This window comes from Mustela lutreola, chromosome 3 (genome assembly GCF_030435805.1).
Source record: "Mustela lutreola isolate mMusLut2 chromosome 3, mMusLut2.pri, whole genome shotgun sequence".
Lineage (NCBI taxonomy): Eukaryota > Metazoa > Chordata > Mammalia > Carnivora > Mustelidae > Mustela > Mustela lutreola.
This window is the reverse complement of record NC_081292.1, coordinates 49,924,051-49,947,946: the sequence shown is the minus strand read 5'-3', so window position 1 is coordinate 49,947,946 and position 23,896 is coordinate 49,924,051. Positions and strand designations below refer to the sequence as shown.

General features: G+C 40.0%; 1 protein-coding gene and 1 pseudogene across 2 annotated transcripts in view; both read left to right on the top strand.

Annotated features, from left to right (window-relative positions):
* The first annotated feature begins 1,638 nt into the window (after positions 1–1,638).
* On the top strand, positions 1,639–1,763 carry LOC131828433 (small nucleolar RNA SNORA70; annotated as a pseudogene).
* Positions 1,764–7,765: 6,002 nt separating this feature from the next.
* Positions 7,766–23,896, top strand: part of E2F5 (E2F transcription factor 5) — a 29,285-nt gene continuing 13,154 nt past the window's right edge. For both annotated transcript variants that reach the window (XM_059166100.1, XM_059166099.1), the window contains exon 1: positions 7,766–8,001. In XM_059166100.1, the coding sequence (XP_059022083.1) occupies positions 7,768–8,001 (234 nt within the window). In that variant the 5' untranslated portion in view covers positions 7,766–7,767. The remainder of the gene's footprint in view (positions 8,002–23,896) is intronic.

Here is a 23,896-nt window from a genome sequence, read left to right as displayed (position 1 = left end):
TAGCTTAGTTATTTCAGAGTGCCTGGAGTCTGTATTCTTTTGTTATGACTCTGTCATGCTGGTGTTTCCAACATTTATTGCCTCATCCTGGGGTATAAGCCACAGTCTGACCTAATTGCTTCCCATCAAATAGCTCATGCCTTGTCCTACCGAGAACCCCCTGCCCAATTTCTCCACTGTCATTCCCTGAAAGATGTGTTGAATCAAACACACAGATACCTACAAAGCAAAACAAGCACCTGTTTACTAGAACTTAGCAAACCAAACCTAGAATCCAAACAAACCTACCTGGTCCTTATCCTTACCTCAGGATCTTGTTGAAAGATTTGCTCAGACTTTCCGGAAATGGTAAGAATCACGTATATGTGTGTATATATTCTTTTTTATAGTGGGTGTGCTTTCTTTGGTTTTACTGAAAGTGAATTTTAGAAGGATCAATCCATGAGATCTTCTCTGACACTTATCAAATCAAATGTTCTCTACTGAACATTCTTTTCCAGGAAGCTGCTGTGCAGTTTTCCAGCATGATTCCTACCAGGCTTTGGAAAGGCTATATTGAGAAGTAGTTACATCTGTTAGTTGTTAATTATAAATCTATAAATAGACTGAATCCTTATCTTTCTTCAAGAAGTGTACAAATTCTAGTCTTCTAACACCTACATAGATCTAATTAAGCAGTGCTTTATAGATGAAGTTGGATTTTGTTGTTGTTGTTGTTTTCCTATCAAACTCTTGGCATATCCTTTTATTTAAACCCAAAGAGATGATCCTCAATACTCTAAGAATCTTTGAAATCTTTCCAGAATTTTGATTACTGTCAGGCAGTACTTTCCATAGTAGATAACTCTTTGACACTTCTCGGGTGTATGAATCGCCCGTGCCTTAGGCTGCCCTTGTAGTTGCCACAGCTTTAAATGGATTATTTTTGTTTGCCATTTTTTCACTTTTATCTCCATACTGCTGTAGTTGTTGGTAATGTAACTGTCTTGCTTTTATTTTTTATTTTATTTTATTTTATATTTTTCACATACAGTGGGACTCAGTCTCACCACCCTGAGATCAAGACGTGAGCTGAGATCAAGAGTCAGATGCCAGAGTCACCTGGATGGCTCATTGGGTTAAACATCTACTTTTGGCTCAGGTCATAATCCCAGGGCCCTGGGATCCAGCCCCGTGTCAAGCTCCCTGCTCAAGAAGAAGTCTGCTTCTCCCTCTCCCTCTGACCTGCTCCCCTGTTCATGCTCTCTGTCTCTCTCATTTTCTCGTTCAAATAAACAAGATCTTTAAAAAAAAAAAGAAAAAAAAAAGACACCTAACCGACTGATTGTCTTGCTGTTAGATTCTGTTTTCTTAGTATATGGCTCATCAAGGGAGACTGAGGGTCTGTCTATGCCACTTCTTTCCACTATTTTTAAACCTTGAGGTGGAAGGGCTTCCTGATTGGCAGATAGTTTCTTCTGAACAGTAGTGAAAACAATATTGGTTTGCACTTTTACAAGCCTGGAATGCCCTTTCTGCTCTTGGTGTTTACAATGCTGGCATACCTCACCTACTATTTTGTGAGCACTGTTGAACTTATGAAATCTACGTGCTTGCTCTCTTTACTGATAGAATCCATATAAAGATTCTGAACTTTGAGAGCATATTCTTTGTGACGCATAAGGGCCTAAAGATTAGAAGAATGCCCAGGGTGCTATGGTTCCTTGGTAGTGTATGCAGCCTATTGATTGTATGGGTTCCCCTAAGGGACCTTGGAGACAGCCCTTTCCAGTGGGCGTTGATGTCTGACCTCATGCTATCTCTAAGCTAGCATGCAGACAGGTCTGAGGAGTGCTTTGGAAAGCACAGTGGCCAGGGTCCATGTTGGACAAGTCATCATGTCCATCTGTACCAAGCTGCAGAACAAGGAGTATGTAATTGAGGCCCTACAGGACCAAGTGCAAGCTCCCTGCTGCCAGAAGATTCACATTTCTAAGAGGTTTGACTTAAGTTTAATGTGGATGAAATTGAAGATATGATTGCTGAAGAAAAAGCAGCTCATCAGAAGGCTGTGGAGTCAAATGTATCCCTAATCATGGCCCCTTGGATGAATGGTGGGCTCTGTAGTCACGAGAACCTGGGCACTGCCTATCAGTGAATCCTATTTCCTGTCAAAAAAAAAAAGACTAGAAGAGTAAAATGTTTTTCTTCCTGTCAGCTAAAAGATAAGTGTTTACTAAATAAACTTTAACTGGTTATGATTACTAAATAAATTGATACACTTAAAAACTGGTATAAAATCATGAGTTTCATCTTAGGATTTCTGGCATATTTTCACACTACGCAAATTATTAGTTTCTTATTAGTTCTCCTAAAACTAACTTTTAAAAATCAAATACTTTTAGCCATAATTTAAATAACATAAGTTAAATCACTAGTTTGATGTTCTGATTATGTTTGTTTTAAAATTTTCCCAATTCACATTATATTAGTCATGCAAGTGCTTGACCATGTAATCAGCTGAAGTCATTCTGTGTAATACCAGTAGTATGTGCATCACACATTACAAAAGACAGACAAACTGTTGGATGGTCTACTGACTAATGAAAGTTCCCAAAGGTAATATTTTGGCTTTTCCATTTTTCCCATTTTACAAAACATTTTTTCTCACAGATTTTAAAAGCACATATTATTTGATTTAGTAATGTTAATGGCTAACATGACATAGTTGGAAGATATCCACAAATGAGTCTGAATTTTTGCTAAATAAAGTATTTTTTATAAAAGCATACATATAATTATGTAAGTATGTGTTTTATAAATAAAATAGTTTAATTACAGTAGAATAAGACAAAATAGTACATACTTTAAGGTTAGCTAATTCTTGGATAACTTTTGTCATTACCTTGAAGGATTTACTTGTTTGCTTAGACGGTTTTATTTTTCATTCTAGGGAATAGGTTTCCTGGTACTGTATAAGGAATTGAATGATGTGGGGGTCATTAGTGGTGAAAAATTATCTTTTGACAACACTTTTGACTTGGAATCACCCCCTCTTGATGATAAATCCAAAAAATGTCAACACTCATTTGACACAGGGTTTTAGTTGCCAAAGGGTTTGTACCAGAGGGTACTATGCAGAAGTTTGGATCTTAATTGGGGCAATGTATTATGAACGGGAACCCCTCATGTGATGGCTCATTATTTAGACAAGCTTTGTTAGTTTAGTGATAAGTACTCTTATCTTACTAAAATTTCAAAGAAATGTGTTATCAATCATATTTCCAATGAAGAGAGTTGCTAAGCAACTTGATTTTTCATGAAGGTCTAAATAACATTCAGCTTCAATAAATGTTTGACCCGATTTGCCTCCCCTTTTTTAATCTGTAAGATCAGAGGACTGTTCATGCATAAGGAAAGAGAAGATTGCAATGTATCCTAGTTGAATTATATTTTGCTGTAATAATTTGGATCTCTTGTTCTTATATTTGAACATGTATTGTTGAAATTGAAACCCCACATATCAGATCATAAGCATTAATGACGATAAGAATTAGCGTTTTTTTTTTCCCTAAGATTTATTTATTCATTTGAGAGAAGAGAGAGATGGGGGTGGGGGTGGTAAAGGAGCAGAGGGAGAGAGAATCCCAAGCAGACTCCAGCTTCCACAAGGAGCCCAACGTGGCCCCCATCTCACAACCCTGAGATCACAACCTGAACTGAAACCAAGAGTCAGATGCTCAACTGACTGCGCCACCCAGGAGCCCCAGGCATTAGAATTCTTTTCTTTTCTTTTCTTTTTAAAGATTTTATTTATTTGACAGAGAGAGCGAGATCACAAGTAGGCAGAGAGGCAGGCAGAGAGAGGGGAAAGCAGGCTCCCTGCCAAGCAGAGAGCCAACTCAGGGTTCCATCCCAGGTCTCTGGGATCATGACCTGAGCCAAAGGCAGAGGCTTTAACCCACTGAGCCACCCAGGTGCCCCTGCGTTAGAATTCTTAACTCTTAGAACTCTTCAAGGAAGAGGCCACTATTTCTTTGCTTCTTTTAATGTCATCCCAGATTTTTAATATATGTGTTTTTTCTGTAAACTGACTTGATGGTGTAGTAGGATAGAATACAAGTCACCATATAAAATTTAAATTCTAATGTATGCAAATTATATTTTTATGTAAGTTTGTGTAATTTGCATTTCCTATTTCTACTTATAATGCACAAACTTGTGAAAACAACCCCTTTGGGGCACCTGGGTGGTTCAGTGGTTTAAAGCCTCTGCCTTCGACTCAGGTCATGATCTCAGGGTCCTGGGATCCAGCCCCACATCAGGTTCTCTGCTCAGCAGGGAGCCTGCTTCCTCCTCTCTCTCTGCCTGCCTCTCTGCCTGCTTATGATCTCTGTCAAATAAATAAAATCTTTAGGGGAAAAAAAAAAAAGAAAACAACCTCTTTATTTATTATATTGTTGTACCATGCAAGTTTTGGTGGGCAAAGAATAATGTTCTTTATCATAATGAGAAGATGAATAATCCTTGAAACATATTTCTTAACTAAGTTTGTTGTTTTTTGGTAGTACTGTTTTGCTTGTTTATTTTACCTAGAAAGTATAGAAGATAGATGTTTGTGTGTTGCAAGGTTTGGACAGGAAAAACAAAAACCTAAATTGTTTTCTTACTTAGAAAAGATAATGCAAGGGAGTAATAAAGCTAATGAGGTAGCTTTTGATGGAAGTTTGTTAGCTCAAAGGAGACCTGAAATTTGGAAATTCCAAACAATCCTGACCACTCATGCATTTAAAAACTGGTATGTCATCATCAGCGACCTAAATAAAATTTGGCGGGGGTGCCTGGCTGGGTTGGTTGGAAGAACATGTGACTCTTGATCTGGGGGGGTTGTGAGTTCAAGCCCTACATTAGGGGTAGAGATCACTTAAAAATAAAATCTTTTTAAAAAATAACCAAAAAGAAGCCTTTTCAAAATGCACAATTGTGTCATAACATGGTAATTAAATATTTAAGAAAATCCAACCAAAGTTTTTTAAATTTAGTTTTAAGATTTTTTTATTTTTAAATAATCTCTATACCCAATGTGGGGCTTGAACTCACAACCCAAGATCAAGAGTTGTATGCTCTACCAACTGAGCCAGCCAGGCACCCTTAATGATTATTTGTATTTTGATTTTTTAACTTCATGTTTCTTAAACAATTTCATTAACAGAAATTTCCAAAAAGATTCAACAGTAAATTTTTTAAAGATTTTATTTATTTATTTGACACAGAGAGAGAGAGCACAAGCAAGGGGAGCTGCAGACAGAGGGAGAGGGAGAAGCAGGCTCCCCGTTGAACAGGGACGCTGATGTGGGGCTCGATCCCAGGGCCCTGAAATCATGACCTGAGCCGAAGGAAGACACTAAATTGACTGAGCCACTCAGGTGCCCCAAGTTTCAATAATATTAAGAAGACTTTTGTGTTATCAGCCTCTGATCTTTAGTTATTTTTAGGGGAAAAGATAATTTCCTTTTTTTTCATGTTGTTATTCAGTATTTCTCAAAGAATGACCATGGGTATGAGAATTACCTGAAACTGAAAATTGTAGATCTCTAAGTCAAATTCTCATATCAAATGCTGATTTCATCTCCGAGGTTTGGGTTCAAGAGTTTGCATTTTTAACAAATACCAAAGATGATTTTTCTCAGTAAAATTTGGGAACCAGTGGTGTAAGTGGTTTTTAGCTTCTCCAACAGACATGAAATTTTGAAGACTAAATGAAATGATGGCTAATTTGTGAATATTTTCTAATTGAATCCCAGCTACTTTAAACAAGTGAAAAATCTATTGTGAAAAATACAAAAACACTGCAAAATAAATTTCAAGTGACCTATTAGCATCATTAACAGTATAATTGCTTTTAAGAAAACCTTTAAAAACTGAAATTTAAAAAATCTATTTTCAAAATTACCAAAATAGCTTTTATAAAGTAATACTACATGCTATGGAATGAATTGTGTCACCCCCAAATTCATGTTAAAGTGTGATGGTGTTTGAGGAGGGAGCCTTTGGAAGGTATTAGGTTTAGAAGAAGTCTTGAGAGTAGGGCCCTCATGATGGTATTAGTGTCCTTATAATAGACACTGGGAGCTTACTCACTCTTTTTGTCTCTGTCTTGTGAGGACAAGGAAAGAAAGTCTGTAAGCCAAGAATAGAGCTCTCACTAGGACTTGACCATGCTGGCACCCTGAACTTGGACTTCGGGCCTCTACAACTGTGAGAAAAACTATGGTATTTCTGTTATGACAGCCTTACCCAACTAAGGCACAACATAAATGTAAGCTTTTTAAAAATAATAATAATTTATCAATTCCTGTCCAAGCATGTATAGAATGTCTTCATATTAAAAATAGTTTTTATTAATCAATAAAATTTTATTAATAAAATTCATCAATAAAATTTTATTAATAAAATTAATTTGCAAAACTTGTCACTGATTTTGCTAATGACAAATCACACAGGAAAAACCACTTTCAGATCAATTGTTTGACTTTTTTAGCTGAATATTTCATGTTTTATTTCAGATTTTTAATTTCAAGTTTTGCTTATAGAGTTCTTTAATTCAATTGAAGATTATTTGTATTATAACGGTTTAGTTTTACTTGTGAATGCTGATGTCTTAACATTTCATTCAGTCACCTATTTTTGCTAGTTTTGTTGTTACTTTAAGTAAAACCTTGCATGAAGCTTTCTTAATTTTGTCATATAGAATTCCCACATTTACTATATTCCAAGTGTCGTGAAAACAATTGATTTAAAATTTAGACCTGATTCTCAGAAGTTTGTAATCAAGACAAAAGACTTTTTTTTTTTTTTTTTAAACTCAGATCTGTGTGCCATCTCATTTATCAAAAATGGCTTGGGGTATCACTGAAGTACAAAAACCTACGAGTGCCTAATAGTCTAAATAACACAGAATAATCTGTCTTCAATAAGGCATTAAGGACACCTCTAAATGCAGGCGATCTGGGGGTCTAGCTGAGTCTAGCAGTTCACAACCTCTCCCGTGACACTTCAGTTCCTCTACCTAGAAAGTTAAGGCCTTGGGAATAATTGCTGATTAGGACAAAACCATCCCAAACCTGAAAAGATGATCTATGGAATAAATCCCTGCACTTAGTCCCAGTCACTGAAATGTTTGCAAAAGATTCTAGAGCTCGAAAAGAGCGCTCAGCAGGTAACACCCGAAGACGGTAAGCGACCCAAATCTGATCTCCTGCGGCTCTACAAACGGAGCTCAGAAACCGATGGCCACTGCGCATAGTGTTTTTCTCCCGCTGCAGCTGCAGGAGGTCATCCTTCCTCGTGGCAGCTCACGAGCAGCAGGGAGGCGAGTGTGAAACACACTCACTGACGCTTCCCCTCCTCCCTGCTCGCTCCTCCTTCCCAAGGAAAAATGCGTTTCCAGGCAACGGCGGGCCGCGGCGTCACTTCCTGCCATTTAAACTCGGGTCCCCACCCCTCGCGGCCCCTTCTCTCAGCTTCCACTCCCCCTCCCCTCGGCCGTGGGCTTCATTCACGCTCCCCAGGGCTTGGGGAGGGGGCGGAGGCCGGCGCGCCCAGCCTCCTCGAGACCAGTGGGCGCCGCGCGCGCACCTGTTGTTGCAGGAGCCCGCGCCCCTTGGCTCTGCTCTTGGCCGCCGGCGGCTGGAGCGGCCGCAGAAGAGCCGGCCCGGCAGGTGGCCGCGGGCGGGGGCGGACGAGCCGCTGGGCGCGGGGGCCGCACCGCCGCGGCGTGGGGACGCGATGGCGGCGGCGGAGCCCGCGAGCTCGGGCCAGCAGGCGCCGCAGGGGCAGGGCCAGGGCCAGCGGCCGCCGTCGCAGCCTTCCCAGGCGCAGCCTCCGCAGCAGCCACCGCTGCCTCAGCTCGGGGGCGGCGGGGGCGGTAGCAGCAGGCACGAGAAGAGCCTGGGGCTGCTCACCACCAAGTTCGTGTCGCTGCTGCAGGAGGCCAAGGACGGCGTCCTGGATCTCAAAGCGGTGAGCCCGGGAGGCGGGGATGGGGGCGGACTTCGTTGCCCGAGGCCCCCGAAGAACCCCACCCCCTTGAAGCGTGGGTCGGGCGGCGTGGCGTGGACGCGCCTCGCGGGGACCGGGCGACCCCAGAGCTAGGGCCATGTGGCCGGTGCCCAGGCCCAGGACTTCGGGATGGGGGAGGGACGAGGGACCAGGATGGCCCCGATCGGCCGCACAACCAATAGGGCCCGGCGCCGCGCCGGGCTCTCGACAAAGAGCCTAGGACTTGGAGCGCGCCCGCGTGGCTTCTGGCGCAGGAACCCGAGGGCGACCGAGGGTCCTTGCTGCTTCGCGTCCACCTGTGGCAGTGGCGCAGGAGGTCCCGGGGCACCTTGCCTGGAGACACCTGGGGATCGATTTTGCTGTTAGGAATGATGGTTTTAATAGGCTATTCTAGTTGAGAGCGTGTTCCCCTTGTTCGAAACAAAACAAAAAAACCCCGATGTTGCCACCGCTTCCGGATGAAACGGGAAAAAAGTGAACTTTACACACTCATTCCCCGATGAAATAATAATAGTAATAAAAACCCGCTCCCCTGCACAATTCTTTTCATCATCATGACGGGTGGGAGGGTGATATTTGATTTTTTATTTAATATGGTATCTGATAGAGATTTCTAAAAGAGAGATTTGCCATCACACAGAAAGGGTGTTTCAGAACTTTGACTCAAAAAGCGCTTAGTAAACTGTTTTATGAGAAAGTATGCTTCGTCTTTTACTACAGTTTTCAAACAACAACATGCATCAAAACTGTTCAGTTAAACAAAATGACTTATCCGTTCCAGGCAGGATTTGGAAGGATTCCCCACAACAGGAGAATGTGATTACTTGAATTAAAATTCAATCAGTGCACCAAGTTTAAATAAGAACCAAAGCTTTAAAAACAAAAAATTTTTAAAAGATTTTATCTACTTATTTGACAGAGAGAGACAGCAAGAGAGGGAACACAAGCAGGGGGAGTGACAGAGGGAGAAGCAGGCTTGCCGCCTAGCAGGAAGCCCATTGAGGGGCTTGATCTTGGGACCTTGAAATCACAACCTGAGTGGAAGGCAAATGCTTAACTGACTGAGCCACCCAGGCACCCACAAATAAAAATTACTGAGGAGTCGTTAATTGCCGCAGACCCCTCTGAGGCATTTCCCGGAAATCAGATTTTACACTGTTGATTGGTCCCAGCACTGGAGTGCCAGAGGGACCCCCTTACTCATCTTTCAGAGTGTGGCCAAGATTAAGGTTGTGCCTAGAGCAAGGGAAACAGCATCTGAGCTGGAGAGCATTCTGTAGTACTCCCTGAAAGTAGAGAGGAAGCCCCTCCCCACTTGAAGGTATTCTACTATAGGCCCTCCTCTGAGTGTAGCCCAGGGACTGCTGTTTGACTTTGAGTGCCCTTTCCTTACCCTAAGCACAGTAGGTGTTCATTAAGTGATTACGGAGTTGAATTCAAATGAGGCATGATGTGTGCATTTTGCATGTTGGCAAGTAGTTTCCACTGTCGTCTTTTTTATTTCTGGAATCCCCCCCCCTCAACTCTAGAAATTCCTTTTTCTTTCTACAGCCTTTTCCTCCCTCGCTTCCTTCCTTTCTTCCTCCCGTAAGTGCTTTATAGAATATATAAAGTATTTAGATTGTCAAGAACTAAAATGGATTCAGTTTAAAGAATTTCATAGGAAGTCGTGAAGTCATCAACGAAAGCCAGAGAGGTTACAAAACAGGGCTTGCAAACTGCTGTTCAAAATCTAGATATTGAGTTGTATCCTGAACTTACCATGGAAATGTACTGTGGTTTCAGTGAAGGGAATCAGGGAAGTTTTGGGTTTTCCAGATACAGTTGAACTTGGGCTTTAACTTTGAGGGCTTCTTTCTCAGCTCACTAGGGAATATGATGGAACTTCGCCTTACTTGCCTTTAAATTCTTTGTCTTTCTCCTGTTTCATCTACAGCCATGTAAGTGTTCTCCAGAAGTCACAGAGAAAGTGAGTAGGAAGTGGAGTTTAATTTATCGTAATAGCACTGTTTCATTCATCCTGGAACTTTCCTAAAAGTTTCAGAGATTTCTGCAGTAACATTATGTCTCTTTATATTGATAATTTTTTTTATTCCTAAAGAGCACTGTGTCATTCTGTTTCACATATATATGAAAAAAATACATATTTATTTACATATACTTTTCATTTATTTACATAGATGTATAAAATCTTATTTATATAAAAATCTTACAGTGAGATCTTTCCATGGTGTTTCTTATTGTGAACCATGACATCTACTACTGAAAAATAAGAACATTAACACTGTGTCTTAGTGATGCATTTCTTCTTCATAATATACCTGAGAAAATTGCTTAATAAATCAAATAAATTCTAATAAAGCTGTTCGAGTATACTTTAACAATTAGGAGGGATTAGAAACACCTTGAAAGTGGTTTTTGAAACATATAATCTCTCCCTCCAATTCCCACACTATAGGGTTTTATTTATAAAAATGGGGTGCAGTAGTTACATTTTTTTATTCCACTGAGATGACACATTATCCCTTACTCCTCTCAATTTATGCTGCTAATAACTAGCATTTATTGAGAGTTTGTTTCAGACTTTTCACATATGTTAACTAATTTTATCATCTTAACAACTTGGAAATTTGGCCCTAACATCCGTTTCACAGATCAGAAAATTGATACATTGAGTAACTTGCCCAGTGTCACACAGTAGAAAGTGATTTGAAAGTAGACCATTTTTCTATTGTATATGCTTTACTGCCTTTTAGTATTCCTTAGAAAAACCAAAACTTCTCATTTAAGTTTTTCATCTGTATAAGAACATGGAATGTTTCTTCTAAAGAAAAAAAAAAACATGATTATTTTTATTCCTCTACCCATGGCAGAAGAGAGAGGTATTAAGCTCTTTTTTTTTTTTTTTTAAAGATTTTATTTATTTGAGAGAGAGCACACACATGCACACAGCAGAGGAAGGGGCAGAGGGAGAGGGAGAGAGAGAATCCCAAGCAGACTTCATGCTAAGCATAGAACCCAATTTGGGACTCAGTCTCACGACCCTGAGATCATGACCTGAGCTGAAATCAAGAGTCAGAATTCCAACCTACTGAGCCACCGAGGTGCTCTGAACTCCTCCTTTAAAAATGAGGGTATTGATGGCAAATTCCACATTATTTCAAAAATTAAACTAGGGTTCTACTTTTCCAGAAGTAAGAATTTAAGGAACTGTTAAGATAGTCATGACTATCTATATATTGTTTTGGAAATTCCTATTAAATATAATTTCTGAGTTTCTATATTTTATTTGTCATTTTGATGCCACTCTGAATTTTAAAGCATGATTAAGATTGCATTATAATTGTTTATCTTACAACTTGCCTGCATGCCTAGGTTAAAATGATAAAGTATTTATGATGTTCCTTATCTCACAGGTCCCTGACTTGTACCCATTTATGATTAGCTAGTTAATACATGCCTTGGAAGAGATAATTAATCTAAGGCCTTTGTGACATAAAGCAAAGATTTGGTGTCACAGGATAAAGACTGGATTAGCCTAAGAAAAAATACATGAGTAGGACAGGCAGAACTTTAGGGCATAAAAATTCTCAGGACAATTTAGGGCTTAAAAATTCTCAGGACAATTTCACTTTTGAGTGTATACCCCAAAGATTTAGAAACAAGGTCTTAAACAGATAATTGTATATCCCATATTCATAGCATTATTCATAAGAGCCAAAAGATAGAAGCAATACAAGTGTCTATCAACAGATGAATAAGTTAACAAAATGTGATCTGTACCTACAAGGGAAGACTATGCAGCCTTAAAAAGGAAGGAAATTCTCACACATGCTACAACATAGATGAACCTTGAAGACGCGGTAGTTACAAAAAGATAAATAGTATGCTATTCCACTTACACGAAGTAACTAGAGTAGTCACATTCATAGAGACAAGATAGAAGAGTGATTGCCTGGGGCTAGGGAGAAGGGGAGAATGGGAAGTTGTTGTTTCATAGTTCAACATGTTAGGGCTGCACTGTGTCCTCTCAAAATCCATATGTTGGGGGCGCCTGGGTGGCTCAGTGGGTTAAGCCACTGCCTTCGGCTCAGGTCATGATCTCAGGGTCCTGGGATCGAGTCCCACATCGGGCTCTCTGCTCAGCAGGGAGCCTGTTTCCTCCTCTCTCTCTCTGCCTGCCTCTCTGCCTACTTGTGATCTCTCTCTGTCAAATAAATAAATAAAATCTTTAAAAAAAAAAAAAAATCCATATGTTGAAGCCCTAAACCTCCATACTTCAAAACATGACTATATTTGGAGATAGGGCCTTTAAAGAGATGCTGTAGTTAAAATGAAGTCATTGGGATAGGCACTAATCCAATCGGACTGGTGTCCCTAGAAGGGAAATTTAGACACACAGATGCGAGGATACATCCCCCCAGAGAAAAACCCATGTGAGGACACAACGAAAGGGTGACCATCTGCCAGCCAAGGGGAGAGGCTTCTCAAGAAACCACACTTGCCAACACCTTGATCTTGGACTTCTAGCCTCCAAAACTGTAAGAAAATAAATTTCTGTTGTTTAAGCCACCCAGTCTGTGGTCTTTTGTTACGACAGTCCCAGAAAACTAATAGAATGGGTATAGAATTTGCCAGATGAGGAGGGTTGCATGTCCGTGTGAATGTACTGAGTCATACGCTTAAAAATGGTTAAGATGATTAATTTTATGTCATGTGTATTTTACTAAAATTAAAGAAACATATAAAACAGCCACACGAGATACTATGACATAACTTAGAATGGCGAAGTAACCCAGAACACTAGTGATACTGAATGCTGGCGAGAATGTGGAACAACAGGAACTCTCATTCATTCCTGGTGGGAATGTACAATGGTATAGCCACATTGGAAGAGTGGCAGTTTTTAGAAAACTGAACATATTCTTACCGTATGATTCAGCAGTCACACTGCTTGGTATTTACCCAAATGAGCTGGGAACTTAGGTCTACCCTCACCTGAATGTGTGTAGCAGCTTTATTTATAATTGCCAAAACTTGGAACACCCAAGACGTCCTTTGGTAGGTAAATGGATAAATAAACTGGCCCATTCAGAGAATGGAGTACTATTCAGTGCTTTAAAAAAAAAAAAAAAAAAAAAAAAAAAAAAAAAAAAGCAACAAGCCCTGAAAGACATGGAAGAACTTTAAATGTTTATTACTGAGTGCAAGAAGCTGATATGAAAAGGCTACCTACTGTATCATTCTGAGTATATGGCATCCTGGAAAAGGCAAGACTGTGCAGACACTAAAAGCTCAGTGGTGGCCAGAAGTGAGAGGGCAGAGCACAGAGAATTCTTAGTGAATGTACTGTGTATGGCACTGTAATAGTGGACACATGTCATTACACATTTGTCAACACCCATAGAACATACAACACCAAGAATGCACCCTCATATAAACTATGGACCAACAGTGATAACGACATGTCAGTGTCGGCTCATCCATTTAAACCAATGTTCCACTCTGGGGAGGGATGCTGATAGAGGGGGCAGCTCTGCATGTGTGGGAGCAGGTGTGTAGGGGAACTCTGGACGTCCTGCTCAGTTTTGCTATGAATCTAAAACTGCTCTAAAAGAATAAAATGATTCATATGCACATAGAAAGCTGATCTGGACACATCCATTCCGGCATCTCATTATTCAACATGAATACAAGATGCTTGGCTAAGTGGAAAAAAATTCTCAGGAGACTAAAGCTCTACAACACTAATAAAACTTATTATTATTAGCTAGTACCAAATGACTGGCACTATGCCTGATGTTTACTTGTATGAACTCATTTAATGCTTAGAACAAACGTATAAAAGAGAGATTCTATCATTTTGCTAATAGAAAAGTCAGGTGAAAGGAGGTGTCGTGATAGTCAATATCCCAGCCCCATGTTGGGCATAAAGCTTCCTTTAAAAACAAAAACAAAAACAAAACAATTTTGGGTCATCTGGTTCACTCTGTCGGTGGAGCACGTGACTTTTGATCTCAGGGTTGTGAGTTCCAGACCCACATGGTGTAGGGCTTATTTTTTAAAAAAATATCCACAGTGAGTGACCTACAAGTCCAGGTAGCTTGATACCAGCAGTGATGCCTTGAACCACCATGCCGAGCATATAACCATGTTGTTTAAAGTTTAAAGGTAACTATTAGCAGGCCAGAAACACTCTGAACTGCTATCTCATTTTAAGGGGGGAAATAGCACAGCTTAAGTCCATGAAAAAGAACAAACGGTAACATGAAAGCATGACACAAAATATACACCAAATGAGTGATAATTGGAAACTGGGTTTTTCTGTATTACATACAGAGTGTATGTAATACATGTGAATGTATTCAATTTCTTTTTCTTTTTAATAAAGTTTATTTTTATTATTACTTTTTTTTCTTTTTTTTTGAGAGAACGTGACAGTGGGTGGAGGGGAAGGGCAGAGGGAGAAGGAGAGAGAGAATCCCAAGCAGGCTCCATGTCCAGCATGGGGCCCGATGTGGGGCTTGATCTTAAGATCCTGAGAATGTGACCTGAGCAGAAATCAGGGTCAGATACTTAACTGACTGAAGCCACCCAGGTGCCCCTTTAATAAAGTCGTTTAGATGAAAAAGAATTCAGGCATCTGTTGCTAACAAGAAACTTGCCAATAAAGGTGTCAAGAAGTTTATGGTCTACCAGGCAAAAAAGAAAGAGAAAAGAACTTTGGAATGAAAGTATCAGTTTTCAGATAAAGTCTACTTTAGTATCAGGAGTAGTAAATGGTAGGGGCACCTGGGTGGCTCTGTGGGTTAAAGCCTCTGCCTTTGGCACAGGTCGTGAATCCCGGGGTCCTGGGATCAAGCCCCGCATCGGGCTCTCTGCTCAGCGGGGAGCCTGCTTCCTCTTCTCTCTCTGCCTGCTTCTCTGCCTACTTGTGATCTGTCAAATAAATAAATAAAATCTTTAAAATAAAAAGTAGTAAATGGTATAAATTGGTGTTTTGGAGAATAATATCACAATTCAAGGATGTATTATAAAATTCAAGCTGACCAAAGGAATGAAAAGTTTGAATAGGATTGTCTGTTAATATGGATTAGGCATATATTTGGGTGTGTGAGTTGTATTATGCTGTTTATTTAATATAGTAAATATATTTTCTAAAGATTTTATTTATTTGTTTGTCAGAGAGAGAGAGGGTAAGTAGGGAGAGCAGTAGGCAGAACAGACTCCTTCCCACTGAAGGAGCCCTATACGGGGCTCAATCCCAGGACCCTGAGATTATGACCTGAGCTGAAGGCAGACGCTTAAACGACTGAGCCATCCGGGTGTCCCTAAGACAGTAAATATTTTTTTTCTTTTTTAAAATTTTATTTATTTATTTGACAGAGAGTGACACAAGGAGAGAAGGAACACAAACATGGGGAGTGGGAGAGGGAGAAGCAGGCTTCTCACTTAGCGGGGAGCCAGATGTGGGGCTCAATCCTAGGACCCTGGTATCATGACCTGAGCTAAAGGCCCTCGCTTAATGACTGAGCCACCCAAGTGCCCCAATAGTAAATATTTTTTATAAATACATTGTTTTTTAAGATTTTGCCAGTTAAAACTGGATTTTCCCAATTATTCTTTCTTTATACATTAAACTTAGTATGTTTGTGGAAGGGAGGATTTTTTTCTGATTGACTTTTTTAAAGTTAAAGTATAATTCTCGAGGTAACATACAAATGGTAGAAAGCTCGGAAATAAGTTAATATATTCTAGAATAAAAACTACCCAGTATGCCGTCTCCCAAGAGAGCCACTATCTTCCATTTTCAATATGTCTTCAATTTGTTCCACCATTTTATAGCTGAGATCAAAAAATTTTTTTTAAAGATTTTATTTATTTATTTGACAAATCACAAGTAGATGGAGAGGCAGGCAGAGAGAGAGAGGAAAGCAGGCCCTGCTGAGCAGAGAGCCCGATGCAGGACTCGATCCCAAGACCCTGAGATCCTGACCTGAGCCGAAGGCAGCGGCTTAACCCACTGAGCCACGCAGGCGCCCCAAGATCAAATTTTATCTTTCCCAATTGTAAACATAATTTGTGATGGCCTTACAAGTTACATCCATCCCATTCATCAGAATTAACCTTTCTCATAGACAGGTATATAAGTCATTTCTAGGTTTTTTCCCGTCTCGTCCAACAAAGATGAGTTAACCATTGTGTGCCTCAGCCCCTTGCTTTAGTAGACTGCAGCTTACGGCTGTAGAGGAAAGTCAGGGACATGGGCAGTGGCACACTTCTTACACTGTAAGTTGGGTTCGGAACCACCTACTGATCTGTGGGATTGGTCATGGCAGAGCCATGGAAGCAGGGAATAGTGGGAGCTGAACGGGGCACGAATGGACTCAGCAAGGCAGATGACATTGATATATGGAAGAATTGTAGAATTTAAGGTCACGTTGCTCCTCTACTTAGAACAACATCCAAACACCTACAAGACCTTACCTCCTCTGGCCCTCCTTCCTCTGACGAGGTCCAGGCCCACTCTCCTGGCATGCTCACATGCCCTCTCTTCTCTGTCTTCAGGCAATCAGACACACAGGCTTTTCCCCTCTGCTGGAGCACATTTCTACACAAATACACAGTCATTTGGCCATTTCTCTAAACCGTCTGGTCTCAGTTTAACTATTTTCTCATCTGAGATGCAGTAGTAGTGGAATAACCACCCCTGCCCCACCAATTAATGTCTCGAATTGCAGAAGATTCCAGACTTTGGTATCCGTTGGATTTAGCAACAGGTCCAGAAAACATTTTTGGCATTTGGACATTTTGAATTATTTCTGCTTAGGATAATCTGCACTAAAGAATTGCTAGATCAAGGGATAATAAACGTTTTTAAGGCCTTTGATGAACATTACCAAATTGCTTTACAAAAAAATAGTAATTTATACTCCCACTAGCAGCATGCAGTCATGACCGGCCACCTTACCACATCAAAAGCAGCATAGTGTAGTGGTTAAAAACATGCAGCCTGGGGTTATGTCCCAACTTTACCATGTTCAGTGGACTTGAGCAACTTACCAAGGCTCAGTTTCCTTTTGCAAAAGTGCAAACAATACCTACCTTATATAATTATTATAGAAATTGCTAAAGTGAGTTTAAAGCATTTAAACAGGGCCACCTGAGTTGCTCAGTCAATTGAGCGGCTGCCTTTGGCTCAGGTCATGATCCTAGGGTCCTGGGATCAAGCCCTGCATGGGGTCCTCTGCTCAGCGGGGCGTCTGCTTCTCTGCTTCCCTCTGCCTTTAACTCCTGCTTGTGCGCTCTCTCTCTCCCTCTCTCAAGTAAATGAATAAAACCTTAAAATAAAATAAAATAACGCGTTTAAACAGTGCTTGGTACATAGTAAGTGCTATACCGGTGTTTGTTAGACAAATGATAGAGAGATAGGTGCTTATTAGATAAATAATAGATTAGATAGATAAAGAAGAATAGTGCATATTTAGATGTTTTCATATTTTGTGAGTTTGGTAATGAATAACTATTTTTTTTTACCATATATATGTATATATACATATATATATACTAAAATGCTCACATTCTAAGGGTACAGTTCAATGGTTTTGACAAATGCTTCTACCTGTAACCACCACAGCCAGATGAAAATTTTTGCCCCAGTTTTAGTTCTCTGTGCCTCCCCCCAGGCAGTCAGAAGCTTCACCCCCAGCCCCACTAACCATTAGTCTGCTCTCTTGAATTAAAATGGTCTTTATAGGTCTTTTCATGTCAGTGAACTCACAGCATGTGCTCTGTTTAGTTTCTCTCACTCAGCATGATGTTTTGAGATTCACCTCTGTTGTTGCGTATAACGGTAGTTCATTCCTTTCTCTCCCAACATGGTATCTCGTTTTATGGACGTACTGCACTTTGCTTATCCATTTCACCTGCCACTTCCAATTTTGGGCTGTCATGACTAGGTCCAAGTCTTTGTGTGGATATACTTTTTCATTGTTTTTGTTTGCATTCATTTGATTATTCCTTCCATAACTCATTAAAAGTTTGGAAAATTTTTTCAAGACTGTTAACGATTTTTTGGTGTAATTTCATTTTTTGTCCATATTTTAATTTGTGTTCTTCATGTTTATATCAGTTTTAGTTATTGGGATAGTCAACTAATTTTTCATTTATTCCATTGAGTCAACATTTAGAAGTACCCTGTGAAGGAAATTTATGACATTTTGTTGTATATACATGTGTGTGTGTGTGTATGTGTGTGTGTGTGAGAATGAGAGGCCTTGGTAAGTTTGAAGGATTTTAATCAGTTTTCTGAATAGGCTGTTGGTCACAGTTATGAAGGAAGCTAACATGAAAGTTGTATGTAACTCAGTCAGATTTGATATTCACTATAATCCCTTGAGATTTTTTTAAGATTTATTTAGAAGTCCACATCTGTCTCAAATATTCTTGAATATGACAAATTCTAGTGTCCTGAAAACCATTGTTGATTCCTTATGTAATGAGATTTTGTCCATAGCTGAGTTTTCTGATTAACTGAGAATTTATGTCAATTAATAACATTCTTTTTAAAAAAAAATTTGTTGTTACAAGTCATTACATTTTTAAAAAGATTTATATATATATATTTTTTAGATTTATGTATTTATTTGAGAGAAAGCGAGAGTGCATAAGTACACAGAAGGAGAGGGAGAGGCAGAAGTAGATTCGCTGCTGAGCCAGGAGCCCATTGCAGGGCTTGATCCCAGAATGGTGAGATCATGACCTGAGCTGAAGGCAGATGCTTAAATGACTGAGCCACCCAGACGCCCCTAAGATTTTAAATTTTTAAGTAATCTCTACACCCAGGGTGGGGCTTAAACTCAGCCCGGGATCAGGAGTCACATGCTCCGCTGCCTGAGCCAGACAGGCACCCCAATAACATTGTTTCTTATTAAAAAAAAATTCATGACTTTTGTTTGAAAAATTTTCAGAATGCATTGCACAAGTCTATGTCTTCTTATACTGAAAACACTGTGAGGACTTTACTTTTTTGGTCACTGAAGATAGTCATGATGAATATTATTTTTTGTATTTTTTGGAGATGATAACCTCAAGCTATCTTTTAAAAAATATTTTATTTATTTATTTGAGAGAGTGCATATGCATAAGCAAGAGTGGGGGTGGGTGGGAGCAGAGGGAGAGGGAGAAGCAGGCTCCCTGCTGAGTGGGGAGCCCTACCTGGGGCTCCTTCCCAGGACCCAGGGATCAAGACCCTAGTCAAGAGCAGATCCTTAACTGACTGAACCACGCAGGCGCCCTGCCTCAAGTCTTTTCTCTGTTGGACTGCTGTCCTGTCCAGTGGTCTCAGCTTTGTCTGCTTGTGCGTTTTTTGTCCTTTATGTAGTTTCTTGTCTTTTGATTGCTCTGAGGTGCCTCTCTACTGTCCCAGATGGCACTTCAGTTCTCCCACAGACATTGAAATTAAATAGCCCACCTGTTAGGAATCCTATAAAAGAAGAAGTAAGTAGGATCCAAATGGAGTGAATGTTTTGAGTAAAGACACCTTTTTAAAAAAATCTATTTTTGCTCTTCAGAAGCCTTTTTTCCTACTTCATTGAGCTTGACTGTATTCCAAAGTGTTAAAGTTAATGACTTAGTGAGATAGGTAGAGGTGTTCTATTTTGTTCCATGATACACCTTCCAAGAACAAAATTTTCTTACTACTTTAGGGGAGAAATTGGATCAATAATGGTGATAATAGCTACCACAACTGTGATGTCTACCATGTGCCAGGCACTCTTCTAAGTGTTTCAGATCTACTCATTTAATCCTCACGATAACAGTATCTTAACAGTAATACAGATCAAGAAATTGAGGCACAGAGAGGCTAAATAACTTGCCCCGGGTCACAAAGTAAGTCAGGCCCATCCCAGAGACTATGCCTCTCACTTCTGTGCCGGTCACCCACCTGATGGCATAAAATATGCAGAGGCAAACCCAAGTGGTAGAAGAGCAGATAGATGCACATGATTTTGCTCTTGTTTTAAAAAGTTAGTACTTGTGAGAAGAGAATTTCCAAAGCAGTTGAAGACTTGAACAAGCAATCTAGAGGTTGTAATTTATAGATTTCAGTGTTTCAGTGGGCTTTTCCTACTTAAACAGATACTTTATCAAATATCTTCTTTTTTCTTTTGAATAATCTTTGTAAAACAATGAAACAAGTTTCTTTATAAAAGTTTATGGGTAGGGGGCTCTGGGGAGGGGGCCCCTGGGTGGCTCAGTCGTTAAGTGTCTGACTTTGGCTCAGGTCATGCTCCCAGGGTCCTGGGATTGAGTCCCGCATCGGGCTCCCTGCTTGGTGGGAAGCCTGCTTTTGCCTCCCCTTCTGCCCCCCTACCTGCTCATGCTCTCTCTCTTACTCTCAAATAAATAACTAAAATCTTTTTAAAAATAAATAAAAAATAAAACCTTATTCAGGATTTAAAAGGCTCAAGCCTCTAGTTATAAAATAAGATGTGGGAATACAGAGTATAACTGGGGAATATAGTTAATATGTAACAACTTTGTGTGGTGACAGTAGCTAGGCTTAACATGGTAATCACAACATATATAAATGTTAAATCGCTAAGTTGTACACCAGAAACTAGTAAGTTATTGTATGTCAACTATCCTGCCATAAAAACAAGTTAAAAATTAGAACAAATTTAAAACTTATGCATTTCAAAAATGTTGGTACATATATATCAATATCATATTTACAAATGGCAATTTGGGGTAGCAAAAGTACTGGAGATTTTTTTAAGAGGAATTTCTTTGGGGCTGTATACTGACTAGGAATTAAAACACTGTGTGCTTAGTGCTGCTTCTTGAGGGAGGCCTTGGTATCCATAAGGTTACTCCTTTATTTTTGGTATTTAATTTCCTTATTGATTTAATGTCCCCTGCAGCCCCATTGAAAGCACATAGCAGCTTCCTGCAGGAAATTTCTTTTTTGCCTCCACCTTAAGTAATCTCTTTTTTTCAACCTCTTATAACAATTTATCTCTACAGTATGGGACTGTTCCCATTTTTATACCGCACTCTCTAACACACAAGTTGTTACCCACAGCGTTAGACATGGGTACGTGTCTTTTGTTATGATTCTTTTGTTTTGTTATTCTTTTGTTATAAGTTCTAGTGGTGCTTCAATTGCTTATTAAGTGCAATTTTGTTAGCTTGGGAATTTTGATGGCACACCACACTTATTTAAAATCTTGAAATTCTAGAGCCCATTTGAAAATGTTTTGCCACAAACTTATTTCATGAATATATCATTACTGTCCAATTCCATTTGATTATCCATTAGCTTTATGAGTCTGTGTTCTATAAAATGAGGAGAATTATACCTACTTAACAAAATGGTGTGAGCATTAAATTAGATGATACTCTTTGGAAGATCCTATTACATAGTTATCCTGTTACTGGCTTATAAATGATTCTTCTGAGCTGTGATTTGAAATCAGACTTTCTGTAAGTTAATTACTTTTTTTTAAAAAAGATTTTATTTATTTATTTGACAGAGAGAGATCACAAGTAGACAGAGAGGCAGGCAGAGAGAGAAGGAAGCAAGCTCCCTGCTGAGCAGAGAGCCCGATGTGGGGCTCGATCCCAGGACCCTGAGATCATGACCTGAGCCGAAGGCAGCGGCTTAAACCACTAAGCCACCCAGGAGCCCCAAGTTAATTACCTTTAACTGTATTTGAAATTAGCTAATAATCAGTCCAAACCTTATCATAAGGGAGATCAACAGAAAACACCACATGACACAGTTGAAAATGAATTCACTCAGTTTTAAAAAGTTTTTAAGATATTTTCTGGGCACCCTGGGGGCATCACTTGGGTTTTCACCTTATTATTGTCAGCATCCTATGATCTGCATGTGTGTGCACGTGTGTATACAACTAACCGACTTGATACAGTGTTTCCCTGGCACCTTTTCTACTTTTGGATTCTGGCCCCACTGACTGTAGTGTTGGTTTCTGAAGCACAGTAGCTGAAACACTGAGTACACATGTGTTAACAGTCAGGGTCCTGGAACAGAGTCAAGTACCTGGTTTGCAGATGGAGAACCTGAAAGACGGGATGTTTCCCATAGTCATTGTCGGTCTGTGAGCGCAATTGAATGCAACATCATGTTCCATCAGAAGAACACTGTTGAACAAATGGGCTGCAACTAATCTTAACTCAAACAAACCTACCGCATAATCTCCCTCCCTCCCCCAGAGTTGACACTGGGTCTTAGAGGACTCATTTGTTCAAGTGAAGGGGTGGGTCCACGAAATTCTTAGAGCCTTTATTAGCACTTTCATGCAATCTCTCTCAGTTCTCCGGAGTTATCTTGCCCACCTCTAAAAAAGCATCCCACGCTTTACTTTTGTTTGCAATTGGTGACATATTTTTAGAAAAGGGTTTACTGTTTGGAGGGGAGATGCATTTCTTACAGATGGTTGTTTATTTTCTCCCCAGTTGAGTTGGTTTCGTACGTATAGATGTTTCCTTTGTGTTTTATAGGTCAGATCTATAATAGCAAATGGAACCTTTTAAAGTAAATTTGATACATGCACAGGTGTGTTTATTCAGTAGCCATGTGGCAGCATGGGGTGACGATGTACCCATTTTACTCTCTGGCCTGCCCCTCATCAGTACCCAGGCTGTTCTCCAGGGCTGGAGAAAAGTGCACACTGATGCTCATGGGTCTCAGTTTAGATTCACGACGACTAACTGCAAGAGGACTAATATTGGGTCAGCATTCCTTCTACAGTATTTACTCTTACTCTCCTGGATGTATATTTCATCTTTCTTCTTTCTTCTAAATCATTAAACATACTCTCCCCTCTTCACTACCCACCGCCACCAACCTCCACTTTTGAGAACATAGAAAGCAGCCAGAAGGAAATGTCTAAACTCTCCCCCTCCTTTGTCTATTATCATACCTACATCCACCCAACACTCGGCTGGAATGCAGTTATTAATATGCCTTGTTGTTCTTATCTAAGGCTAATCATCAGTTCATCTGATTCACATTCTCTCTTGCCTATCTACCGTGGTCCCTTCTCTTTCCCACATGATTAATTATCCCTCTTCTGTTACTGGACAGTTACTGGACGGTTTTTACCAGCATAACTTACGTGTTGAATTAGCTCCCATCTTTAAAAGAAAAGAGAAAGGAAGAGGAATAAAAACTTCCTGGAGGGACCCCATAACCCCCTACAGCCACTACCACATTCTTCTGTTCCTCTTTGCACTAGAACTCTTCAAAAGAGTTGTCTGCTGTAGCTTTCCTTCTACTCTTTGTTGGAATCTCTCCCTTAAAGCTTTGACTCCATTACTTGCCAAAGTCAAATCCATGATCAGGTCTCACTGCTCATCTGACTCACCCTAATAGCAGTACCTGACCTGGTCATTCTTTCTTACACTCTTCCCTTGGTTTCCAAGACTTTGCACTTTCTAGTTCTCTTACTTCAGTGGCAAGTTGCCCCTTAATTCTCAGATCTTTAATACTGGTGTACCCTGGGGTCTGCCCTTAGACGTCTTCTCTTTCTATTCTTACCTCCTTAGGTGAATCCAGTGGGTTCCGTCCTGTGACCTAAAATGTCTATTTACTGGTGACTACTGAAATTGTATCTCTAGCTTGGACTTCTCTGCTAACCCACACACTCTCATGTCCGGTGGTCTTCTGAACTTCTCCCCTTGGAGATCAAATTATCCAAAGCCAAGTTCCTGATTTCTCGTGCCTCAAACCTGTTCTTCCACGGTCTTCCTCACCTACAGTTGCTCAACAACTGTGGAGTTGACTCTGCTGTCTAGATCTACTCCTTGCTATACCTTTGGAATATAA